General features: G+C 36.1%; 2 protein-coding genes and 1 pseudogene across 6 annotated transcripts in view; 1 reads left to right on the forward strand and 2 right to left on the reverse strand.

The window, feature by feature from the left end:
- LOC102248446 (chromosome unknown open reading frame, human C12orf29) overlaps positions 1-6659 on the forward strand; it is a 12235-nt gene extending 5576 nt beyond the window's left edge. The window contains exons 3-7 of one of the 2 annotated variants that reach the window (XM_005872230.2): positions 744-839; positions 1806-1922; positions 3537-3734; positions 4970-5139; positions 6427-6659. In XM_005872230.2, the coding sequence (XP_005872292.1) occupies positions 744-839; positions 1806-1922; positions 3537-3734; positions 4970-5139; positions 6427-6615 (770 nt within the window). In that variant the 3' untranslated portion in view covers positions 6616-6659. The remainder of the gene's footprint in view (positions 1-743; positions 840-1805; positions 1923-3536; positions 3735-4969; positions 5140-6426) is intronic. The other variant, XM_014544596.1, reaches the window with a different exon arrangement.
- A 692-nt stretch (positions 6660-7351) lies between these two features.
- CEP290 (centrosomal protein 290kDa) overlaps positions 7352-12129 on the reverse strand; it is a 116263-nt gene continuing 111485 nt past the window's right edge. For 2 of the 3 annotated variants that reach the window (XM_014544591.1, XM_014544592.1), the window contains 2 exons: positions 9003-9082; positions 7364-7619 (listed from right to left, as the gene is read on the reverse strand). In XM_014544591.1, coding sequence (XP_014400077.1) covers positions 7389-7619; positions 9003-9082 — 311 coding nt within the window. In that variant the 3' untranslated portion in view covers positions 7364-7388. Of the gene's footprint in view, positions 7620-9002; positions 9083-12129 lie in introns of all 3 variants that reach the window. The other variant, XM_014544593.1, reaches the window with a different exon arrangement.
- LOC102251429 lies at positions 9225-11183 on the reverse strand (annotated as a pseudogene). Its single transcript, XR_001363282.1, has 2 exons — positions 11157-11183; positions 9225-10260 (listed from the first exon to the last, which is right to left on the reverse strand). The product of XR_001363282.1 is annotated as a DNA repair protein RAD51 homolog 1 pseudogene (transcript).

A 12129-nucleotide genomic window follows, 5' to 3' on the forward strand; every position in this document is an offset into this window, starting at 1 on the left:
GACACACTCTCTCAAATCAGGAATCCCTGATGTGTACAGGGTACAACTTTAAAACAGGGAATCCAAAATAGAGTCCCAGCTGGGGATTTCTGTGTTTTGCTGGTCACAAAAGCATCATCCAGCTAACTAAGCAGCCTCAGTAGCAGAGTCCTCCAGGAGTCTCACCGAGACCAGGTGCAACTCATTAGTCTCCCTGTCATATTTCTATTTAGTATAGAGGTAGCTTCAGTTTCTCACAAATGCTAGTTATAATAAAATATGGCCTTATAAAAGGGTCACATACTTCCTTTTTATCTCATCCCCATCATTATTTTTTTTTAAATATATTCTTATTGATTTCAGAGAGGAAGGGCGAGGGAGAGAGATGGGAACATCAATGATGAGAGAGAATCACTGATCAGTTGCTTCTTGCACGCCACACCCTGGGGATCTAGCCCACTACCAGGGCATGTGCCCTGACCGGGAATCCACCGTGACCTCCTGGTTCATAGGTCGCCGTCCAACCACGGAGCCATGCCTGCTGGGCTTTCCCATCATTCTTTAACCAAAACTTGAGTCTTCTTACAATATCAGGTATCGCTAGGTAGGATGTATCTGTTTGGTCTGCTTATTTCAGTTTGTCTTCTAGGGTTGCTTCTCTTGGAGAAGGTGACCCTACTATTTATTGAAAATTTTATTCTGAAATTTCTTTTAAGGTAAGTTTTCCTCCTAATATTTTTCTTTTCCTTTTATTATTTATTTAGGTCAGCCATATCTGTGGGCTCGATTAGATAGAAAACCTAACAAACTAGCTGAAAAAAGATTTAAAAATTTTCTACATTCAAAACAGAACTCAAAAGGTTAGTAGGTCTTTTTTTTCTTCAGCCTTTCATGATTTAATTAGCTGAAATGTGTGTTATTTTTTGCTGTGTTGTTTCTATACATTGTAGCCTTATATACAATTTAAGTACTTTGGGGGAAAAAGAAAATTAGAATTGAATATTGTTCTATGTAAAAGAATTTCCCTGAAAAGTATTTTTAAATGTCTTTCTAACATTTCTGTGACTCTTCATTATCATAAGTCGATTTTATTAAAACATACAAATTACTATATATATTATAATGAGAAATACATTTTGATTTTGTCTGCCTAAGAGACAACCATGTAATTTTATAAATCAGGAAAAAATCTCAAAGGATTATTCATATTTTTAATTATTAAATTAAAATGCCTCTAAATATATAAGTTGATAGGTACTCATCACTGCATATCTACTCATTCATATATATAACCTACCTATATATGTACTCATAGTGCATTAAAAATTCATCATAAATCTACACATACAGGAACATTGGTTACTTTAGTTAGATCAGCGGTTCTCAACCTGTGGGTTGCGACCCCTTTGGGGGTCGAACGACCCTTTCACAGGGGTCGCCTAAGACCATCGGAAAACACATATATAATTACATATTGTTTTTGTGATTAATCACTATGCTTTAATTATGTTCAATTTGTAACAATGAAATTGGGGGTCACCACAACATGAGGAACTGTATTAAAGGGTCGCGGCATTAGGAAGGTTGAGAACCACTGAGTTAGACTGTTATCCTGTATCTGCAAATGGTGGTGTATCCAAAATTGAACAGCTGAAGTGTTAGTACCCTAACCCTGAGTAGTATAGTCAGATTGTGGAGATAATGAATGGAGAATAATTATATGATACCTGATATTATGGGGTTTATTAGCTATTCCCACTTCAAATTTTGCGGCATTTTATATTTTGTAAAGTACTGCCACATATAAGATTATCTGATTCTTTTAGAATTTTTTTGGAATGTCGAGGAAGACTTCAAACCTGTTCCAGAGTGCTGGATACCAGCGAAGGAAATTGAACAATTAAATGGAAATCCGATGCCTGATGAAAATGGACACATTCCTGGTATCATGAAATCTCTTCTAAAATGCAGTTTTGTGTTTACTAATATAAAGAATAAAAGATCCATTTGATCAGAAATTATGTAATCTAACTTTAATCTGTTTTTTCATAGTATTTATCTGTTCAGCACAAAATTTGAGTCTAATTTATGTTAAGTAACAGTTATACCAAAGATGTTTCATATAGAGAATATCCTCTCAGGATTAGAATCCTAAGATGGACAATTTACTACCTATAGTCTGTGAAAATAAAGTGTTGAGTGGAAATAGCCCTGAAGTTGTCAGGATAGATGATATAATTGATCTTTTCTAAAATGAGATATTAAGCCTTAATTTTTTTAATTGGGGATAATAATGTGTATTTTTTTGCAAAGATCCTAGAAGACTATTTTAATTAAGGGAAGTGAAAATAAATATCCCACAAATAGTTTTACTAGAGAAGGGAAAATTTTTGCAGAAGTGTGCCGAGTAGAAAGATACCCCAGATTAAGGTTCAGGTTAACGGGCATATCTCGAGTACCTGTAAGGTGCAAAGTACTCTTAGGTTCTGGTAATACAAAATGAGGATTAGTACCCTGATCCTCAAAGATCTTGTAGACATGAGGGGAAATCCATCAATAACAGTATGATTTAAGAATGAAAAGGAAAAGGTATACAGGTTACAGTTGGAGAAAGAGGAAGAATTCGTATTCCAATCTGTGGTGGCTAGAGGAGGTTTACTAGTAAGGGGAGTGACATCTGTACTGAAGCTTAAGAACCAGAACGTTAGCTGAAAGGAAGGGGGAGGGTCTACTTAGGCAAACTCCCGTGGAGTCTTTTGGAAATTTTATTTAACACTTTATTTTGGCTGGAATGTTTGAGTGTATGGCATTTGAGGCAATTTTAAAATTTGAGGCTGGAGATGTGGAATGGGCTCAGATCTTAAAAGGTTTGTATTCCTTCTAAAGGAATTTGAAGTTTGTCATGAAGATTATAAATTTACATTTTTTTAATGGAACTAAGATAAAAATGGAGCGGGGGGGAGGGGGGGGTTCCTGGAGACTCGTATACCAAGAAAAAGGTTATTATAGTAACCTTGGGTAACGACAGCCACAGATATGATGGCCACAATGGTGTATGTCATAGCAGGCACAATGAGGAACTCTATTCTAGCAACTGAAGTTAGGATGGGAAAGGTAGTAACAGTCAATAAGTGTGAATCAAACATTTTTCAGTAAATATGGAGACAGTACAATAAATTGTAGAACAGTTAAGTGCATATGTCTGTTGTCCCTGAAATGAGAGAAGGTAGAGAGAAAACTTAATTTTAAAAAAGGATTTTAATTCTGTGTCTTAAAACGGTGCTCAATTCTTATTGAAAAATTTTCTAGTAAAAATGCTGAGTGCTCTATAGTGAATAATCAAGTTAATTTCTCAACAGAATCAAAATGAAACCTTATAATTTAAAAAATTATTATGATTTAAAAAGTAGTAAAACTGTTATTTCTACTGAATTTAAAAGTGACTGTAATACAATATCCAGAAAATATGGAAAATTTATAACAAAAATAAAAATTACCTTGTCTCAATGCAGAGAAAGACAATGCCAAAAAACCCCACTTTTTTCTTTAAATGATAGGGTGGGTACCAGTGGAGAAAAACAACAAGCAGTATTGCTGGCATTCCTCTGTAGTTAATTATGAATTTGAAATAGCCCTGGTACTGAAGCTTCATCCTGATGATTCTGGTCTTTTGGAAATTACTGCAGTGCCACTATCAGACCTTTTAGAACAGACGCTGGAGCTTATAGGAACGAATATTAATGGAAACCCATATGGTGAGTAAAGCCTTTTTCTGTTCAGTTGTAGTTATAGTAATTCATTTATAAGGAGAACCTAGGTTCAACTTACACACACAGAGAAATGACTAATAAACTTGAGTAGCCTAGACCCGTGGTCGGCAAACTGCGGCTCGCAAGCCACATGCGGCTCTTTGGCCCCTTGAGTGTGGCTCTTCCTAAGCCTTAGGAGTACCCTAATTAAGTTAATAACAATGTACCTACCTATAAAGTTTAAGTTTAAAAAATTTGGCTCTCAAAAGACATTTCAATCGTTGTACTGTTGATATTTGGCTCTGTTGACTGAAGAGTTTGCCGACCACTGGCCTAGGATAATAGCTATTTATTTTAATTTTATGTCCATGGAGAAATTTACCTAATAGTTTTATTAGTACAAAATGTTGATGTTTAGCCTCTTGTTCTTTCCTATACTAACATTATAAAACTATGTATAAAAGGTAATTCCTCAAGTGTAACTTTGCATTGCTTTTTAAAATTTAGGTGAACTGAGCTGAATGAAAATCATGGTATGCTTTTCATGACTAGGTAATTAGTGTAGCATTAATTAATAGCTGAGTGTAAAGTGAATAAAGAATTGGCAGTGAATGATGAGTTGAGTAAAAGTCCCAAGGGCACTATGGAGTACATTGTTGACAGGGGGATGGATGAAGACAGACCCAAGAACAGTGCAACTTGAATGGCAAAATCCTATATAAAGATCAGAAGCAGACTGTTTGGCAGAAAGAAGCTAAGAGAGTAATTTGGCATGGCTGTTTGGCAAACACTGAATAAGAGTTGAATGTGGCAAATGATGTAGAGCGTAGAGCAGGGGTTGGTGGACTTTTTTATAAAAGGCCAGATAGGGAAGATTTAGGTTTTTAGGTTTTATGGGCCATACCTCTGAAACAGGCCATAGATAGTACTTAAATGAATAGGTATGGTTGTGTTCCATTAGCATTATTTATAAACAACAGGCATCTGGCTAGATTTTGCCCACAGGTCATAGTCTGTGGACTCCTGATATAGAGTGCACAAAGGTAGAATTTAAATTTAATGGGATATGGTGCCACTTTTGAGTGAAAGTGCTTGTAGCATATCTTTCTGCAAGGAAACCAACTAAACTTTTTGGTAAATCTATTCTTAAATATTTTAAAAGGCTTTTTTATTTGGAAAGGTAAATGTTCTCATTCTTCTTGAAACCTTTGTATAGCTAATGGCAAGATTTTATCATTTAGGGTTAGGAAGCAAGAAGCATCCATTACATCTTCTTATACCACATGGAGCATTTCAAATAAGAAATCTACCTACCTTGAAGCACAGTGATCTGTTGTCCTGGTTTGAAGGTTGCAGAGAGGGTAAAATTGAAGGAATAGTATGGCATTGCAATGATGGCTGTTTAATCAAGGTAATGGCAGAAAACAGCTTGTGGAATTATGTCCTCTTATATTCCTCAAAGTAGAAGTGGCACTAAAATGCTTTCTACCAATTGCAGTAATTCTGATGGTGCACTCAAGAAATTTAATTTGTTCATCTCACATGCCACCATTCTTATATGATAGTGTTTTCCAGTGTACTTGTTCTGTGGGGCATCGGTTGTTCTAGATGTGCTTCAGAACTAAAGTGATAGAAATGTCTGGAAAACCCTGCATACAACATATTCCCTTCTTGGAAATTCATGTTGCATATTAGCGTGCTCTGAGACATTCTGTAATGACAGCATTTAATCCTGTTTAATCCAGCATTTCCCAAACTTACTTGGTTATAGAGTTTGTTGGTTAGAAAGTGCCAAGGGTCAGTTAATATATACAGAATGAATTATCTTATACTTTGTGCCCTTTCTGTCTGTCTCCTGGACTTGACTATTTGATTTCTCACAGGTTCTTAAAATTCATGTTCAAAACTGGACCTAGTTATATCAACCCCCTGACTCCAACAATTCACTGAAGCCAAAAACTTAAGATACATTTTTAACCCCACTCTTCATTACTTCATACATACAATTATCAGTTCTTAAAGATTCTGATATATTGAATCTGTATCTTTCTCTCCAACCAATTAGTTGTTAATTTGGATTTAAGCCCAGATTCATAACTTGAGTTGTTATATCATGCTCTTAAACATTAACTTTCAGTGTTATTCCTGTCCTTTTCATTCTTTATAAATTAATGAGAATGTTACTTCCTGCATAAAATTGTTTGACATTAAGATTTTTCATGACTTGGCCCCTACTCAACTTTCTGGAACTGCCTCCACCCCCATAATCCCAAACATATCCACATTGTATATGTTCTAACCATATTTAAATAATTACAGAGAAGATATACACAATTCTGTCACATGATAGTCCCTTTGGTTAGATTGTCTCCCTACCCACAGTTGGTTAGCTTCTGAACTTATTAACAGACTCTATTATTAAGTTTTTTGGAGCCCCTCATTTATGTTTCCAGGTACTAGAAATACGAAGTCCAGCTGAACAATGTCTGCCTTCATGAAGCTCACATTTTAATGGGGAAGATAGATAATAAACAGATATGTAATATGTCAGGGGGAGAAGCAGCTATGAAAAAAATAAAGGGTAAGATAAAGTGGAGCCTTAAATAGTGCCTGGAAGATGGTAGGCACACAAAATAAATATTTTTAAGTCAATGAAGAAAATGCAGGTTAAAACTAATACCTTCCTTTCTCTTTCTAGGTCCATCGCCATCATCTTGGTTTATGCTGGCCAATTCCAGATACTTACATGAATTCAAAACCTGTTATTATTAACATGAACTTGAACAAACGTGACTATGCTTTTGATATTAAGTGTCTATTTCATCATTTTTCAAAAATAGATCATCAGAAATTTAGTAGGCTCAAAGATATAATACTTGATGAATAGACTGGAATTGTAATTAAAAACTAGCTTTATTGTGTTATCTTGAATCTTGAATAATATGCCATGTGTAAAAGGTGAAAATATCTCAAGGTTCCTATTTATTGTTCAGTGACTAATGGAGAAATAAGTCTTCTAGCATTTGAAGAAATGAATTTTCCAGTTGGAACTATCTAGTCAAAGTCTTATTTAGAATCAGCAAATGAATTTTAACCTCTGGATTTAAAAATGTAAGTAATAGTAAGCTCCCCAGCTTGTACAAAGGGTTGGATTCTGTCCACTATAACTGAGTAGTAATTTAAAGACAACAATGAAACCAACAATTTTGGATCATTTACTTTCAAAATTAAATACTTTAAGCTGAGTTTAATTTAATCTTGCTTAACATTTAACAAGACATATGGCTCAGCCTTATTGTATATATATACAGATATATATATACAAGTTATAAATACATATAAAATTTAAGAACCATGACACATATATAAATAGGTAAGAATATAAAACCCCAATTTTAAATGTTAAAATTGTTATTCTCATATTTAAAAACTTAAAACATTATGAATGTACAGAAGTTCACTATAGCTCATTGCCTACTTGATAGTCATAACTTACTTTAAAAATCTTCAAATATATACTTTTCTAATGTGTTAAAAATTTCATACAACTTTATTTACTAACATTTCAAATTCAGGTAAAGGTACAGGGTATTGGAAAGGATATCATGTAGGTCAGAGACTTGTAAATAGTTAAATAAAAACTGTAATTATAGCTGGCCCTTAATAAGTAGGGAAATTGACAGGACTTCCCTCTTCGTCTTCAAACTGTTCAGAAGCAGCAACAGGACTAGTTAATTCAACTCCAAATTGTTCAGAAAGTTTTTTTAACTTCTCTTCTAAAAGAATATTTTTTTTAACTTCTTCTTTGTAGTTATACTTCAGATCTTCGATTTCTTCAAAAAACGACGGATCAACATTTTCCAGTTCTTTCTTCAGCTTTTTTATTTCCTCCTAATAGAAATATATTGTCTTTAAAAGACATCAATAAGTATATAATACACTCCTTAGGTTTAAACTAAAGAGATTTAATTATAAACATGAGCACCAAAGTAACCTGAATAGCAAATATAAAGACTGAAGTATTAAGATTTTGTTAATAAGATTTTATTGTGCAGTATAAGTAACTAACTTGTTAAATGCCAAATCAAATGACCTGTTATGTAAGTTATGTCCTAGTCTTTGACTAAAATTTATTAGCTCTTAAATTAGAGGGGGATTTCATCTTTCTCCAAAAGCATACTTTCAGATACTCAGTGAGGCAAGCAAAAAGACATGGCTATTCACAGCATTAAAGTTGTTTGGTTAATATTCTTTAGCTTAGGCTTCATTTATATTTTCTTTACAAATATGTAATTTGTAATGAATAATGGTCAATTTCTAATATATTTGTGATCAGGGAAATTCTAGGACTTCTTGCCTAGCTAAGAGCTATGCATCTGGTGAAGAGGCAATTTGAGATTTAGAATAGCCAATAATCACTAGTGAACTTTCATATCATGTTCTTTTATTCTATTTACAGACATAAAGCATAGCAAATATCTTTTTTAAGGGAGGGGAACTATTCCTGAAAAGATTTTCAAAAGGAAATAAAAGACTGTTCGCAATGTGACCGAAAATATTAAAATGAGCTCTATATTTGTGACAATTAAAAAATAAATTTATTCTTTAATCCTATTTGTTTTATCTCAGTTTTTTTGGTAGCTCTTATATATTTTTTAACAGTTGAATATAATGGACTTCGCAATGTCAAGGTCAAATTTAAAATGTAGTCCCAGGAATTTTTATGATACATACTTAAAATTCAAACATGGTGACCATAAAACTTTTCAGCAGCTGTTTTCATAAAGCATTTATCCTATATAATGAAAGCCTAACATGCTAAGTGTCAGGTCGTCCAGTCAACCAATCAAAGTGTAATATGCTAATGATGTTATTGCCGTTCAACTACTCTCTATGATGTGCACTTACCACCAGGGGGCAGACAGTTGACCAGTCGCTATGATGTGCACTGACCACCAGGGGCAGATGCTCCAACCGGTAGGTTAGATTGCTACTGGGGTCCGGCCCATCAGGACTGACCAAGGCGGGCCGGACATGCCCTGGAGCCCTCCTATGGTCCCTCCCTGGCTGGCCAACCTCCCATGTCCCTCCCTGGCTCTGATTGTGCACCGGTGGGGTCCCTTGGCCTGGCCTGCACCCTCTTGCAATCTAGGACCCCTTGGGGGATGTTGGAGAGTCGGTTTGGGCCGAATCCCGCAGGCCAGGCTGAGGGACCACACTGGTGCGCGAATTCATGCACTGGGCCTCTAGTAATACTATAATTAGATATATTACCTTCAAATGCTGCTTTTCTAGATCTGAAGTCTTCAGCTGTGTCTCTAGATCCTTTATCTTTTCCTTTAGTTGATCATGATCTGCCAAAAAAAAAATATATAAAAGGCTAATATGCAAAGTGTCCCCTTGGGTGTTTGATCACTTGCTATGACGTGTTCTGACCACCAGGAGGTGGCGCGGAATGAAGGAAGGCCCCGGCCAGCAGTCAGAAGGCCCCGTGTTTTTTTTTTTTTTTTGTGTGACTACTGACTGTCTCCTGTTTACTCCATCAGAAAAGCTGATACAATAGCTGTGTTCCCAGATGCCCTTTTTCTGGCAGTCACAACAGGAAGAGGCCTGCGAAGAACCCCAGGGAGCAGTCTTCTCCGTGAGGCTGCAGCACTCAGGTTTATCACGGGAAAAACCCAATGATTCAGTCTTTGGCGTCTCCCACTCCATCCGCATTGATGGCAAACATAGCTTCAGCTTCAGGCAGACAGGGAGAGTCATAGATTTTGCAGATTCTGGTTTCCCCTCTTCCTTTTCTCAGGTACAGTCTGGTTGTTGAGGCATGAGCAATGATATTTCCTCCAATAGGTTTTTTAGGATCTGCAGCAAACATGGCTGCTCCATCCACTTGGGCTACCACCTGGTTGGTGATTACCACAGCTACACCAAACTCATCAGCAAGTCGCAGAAGCATCCGCAGAAACCTGGCCAAGTGCATCTGCCTGGCTGACAGTTCACCTCGACCGGAATAGTCTGTTCTGTAGAGGGCGGTGGCACTGTCCACAATCAGCAGTGCATACCTGGACTCTACCATCATAGCTGATGCTTGATAAAGCAGCTGGGTCTGGTGGTCTGTGTTGAACCCACGAGCATATGCTACATTATCTAGGACATCACTGCCAGAGAGGCCATATCTCTCAGCCACTGCTAGCAGCCGCTCTGGCCTAAAGGTACCCTCGGTGTCAATGTACATGGCCTTTCCTCCACCTCCACCCCGGTCAATGGGAAGCTGGCATGTTACAGCCAATGTATGACAGATCTGGGTCTTCCCAGTTCGGAATTCTCCAAACATCTCTGTGATGGATCCAGTTTCAATTCCTCCTTGAAGTAGTTTGTCCAGTTCTTTGGAGCCAGTAGTAATCTGTATGATCTCTGATCGCCTTTGGTGGAACTCAGTTGCAGTGGTAAAACCCATCGGAACTAATTTAGCTGCCTCAGTCAGAATTTTATCAGCTTTGGCTTCACTAATCCCCCTGATCGCCAGCCAGGCCTAGGGACCCTATCCATGCACGAATTTCGTGCACTGGGCCTCTAATTTATACATACATATATATATAAATTAACTAGACCCAGCGTTTTTCTACTCTAAGATAAAGGGATTAACCCTTTAAGATAAAGGGATTTGTTTTAGAGAATAAGGATAAAACTTATGAAAGTAGAGCCCAGAAATGTTGCATTTTATGGATTAAACACTTTAGGCTGTGAATACTATATGTTACCTCTATTAGGTAATATAATTTCATGGCAAAGAGAAAAAACATTTGCCAGATATTCGATGTAAAGGGTGAGGTTAACTTTTTACATGGAAGAAACTTATTTTCCAAAAAAAAATTCTAAAGCCAAGAAAAGTTAAGTACTAAAAGTACAACAGGAGAATAAGTAGACTGTTGGGTAAAGTGCTACAACCATAAGCTGCTCAAATTGCCCCTGTTACCTAGCAGCATTGGCTTGTCCATGTAGGTCATTACTCAATTACTGTGTAATTGCCATATAGAAAACATGCTAGGCAGGATGGATAACACAAACATGAATAAGTCCTGATACTTAGGTGGAAAAGGTAAGTACAAAAACAGCATAAGGGTTTTAATTTATGGATTTCCTCCCCAGAATTAATGTCTAATTTTATAATGAGAATCAATGGGCAAATGGTATTTTTGCTGTAATTGCTGTCTTCTGAAAACATTTTCTTTAAATTAAACACTTCCTATATGGTGTCATGTCATTTTGCAAACATTGAAGGGTATAATTAAAAAAGCAATAATAAAGTTTAGGAAAATAATGGGCAGTAAACACATTTTTATGAATGGGATAAGAAGTATATTCTAATAAGGTGCCTATGAAAGGGTCCTCTAATTGTTAGTTGGAGACAGGAAATATTTCCCTCACCCTTTTCATGGAAATAGCAGAACCCATCTTCCTTTGGAAGGCAGAGCAAAATCGTACTTTTCAAAGCTTCCCTCACCTTTGCAGAAAGTGCTAATGATTTTTTACAGAATTGATTCTTAATCACTGGGATGCTGTATTGAGAAGATTGTCTTAATCAGTGTGCTGCTATATATTACATTGGTTGGTAATGTGTAGCACTTTTCAAAAGTTAGTTTAATAACCACTTATATTAAAATATAATTTCCATAACAGTTAAGGCTTGATTTTGAGCCTTAATCTTTGCAATATAATATGGGGGTTCAGAAATTCCCTTTCAGGAAACAGGTTTAGAACTTGCCTATTAACAGCATTACCAGGTCTTTGGTCTACTGTGTCTAGTCCACTACACCAAGCTAGCTGCTTTGAGAGATACCATTGAGAGAGAGGCTATATGTACTTTTAGTCACCGAGTAGCAATGCAGCATACTGGTCAATGGCAGGAAATAAAGAGGAGCTTTGGAGTTTCCTGGATTCAGGTTTCATCCTGCCCCTGCCATTTTCTACCTGTTGTGACCCTGGGGACAGGTAACTTAACCTCTTAAAATTTGTTTATCACAGGAAAAGGGAGACAATAGTACCCACCATACAGGATTATAAATTATAAAATGGTCGTAAAGGATTTAGCATAGTGTCTGGTACAACTCATACCACATGATAGCTTTAATACAAAGTAGCAAGACTATGTGAATAAGCTATATGAAGTAATCATGTGGTTCAGATATTAATTGGTATAATTCTTTGGCACAGAATTTGCCATTTCCATCAAGTGTCAAACATACAGCTCAAATAATGGATTCTCATTATTTACAGTAGTTATGGTCTATAAAGTCAACACAATGAATTAGTGAATATTGAACCATTGCTCTTAAGGGAAAATTATATATATATATATATATATTTATTTATTTTTTTAGATATAGATAAAAATATATAA

Source organism: Myotis brandtii, unplaced genomic scaffold, assembly GCF_000412655.1.
Source record: "Myotis brandtii unplaced genomic scaffold, ASM41265v1 scaffold371, whole genome shotgun sequence".
In the NCBI taxonomy this organism is placed as follows: Eukaryota; Metazoa; Chordata; class Mammalia; order Chiroptera; family Vespertilionidae; genus Myotis; species Myotis brandtii.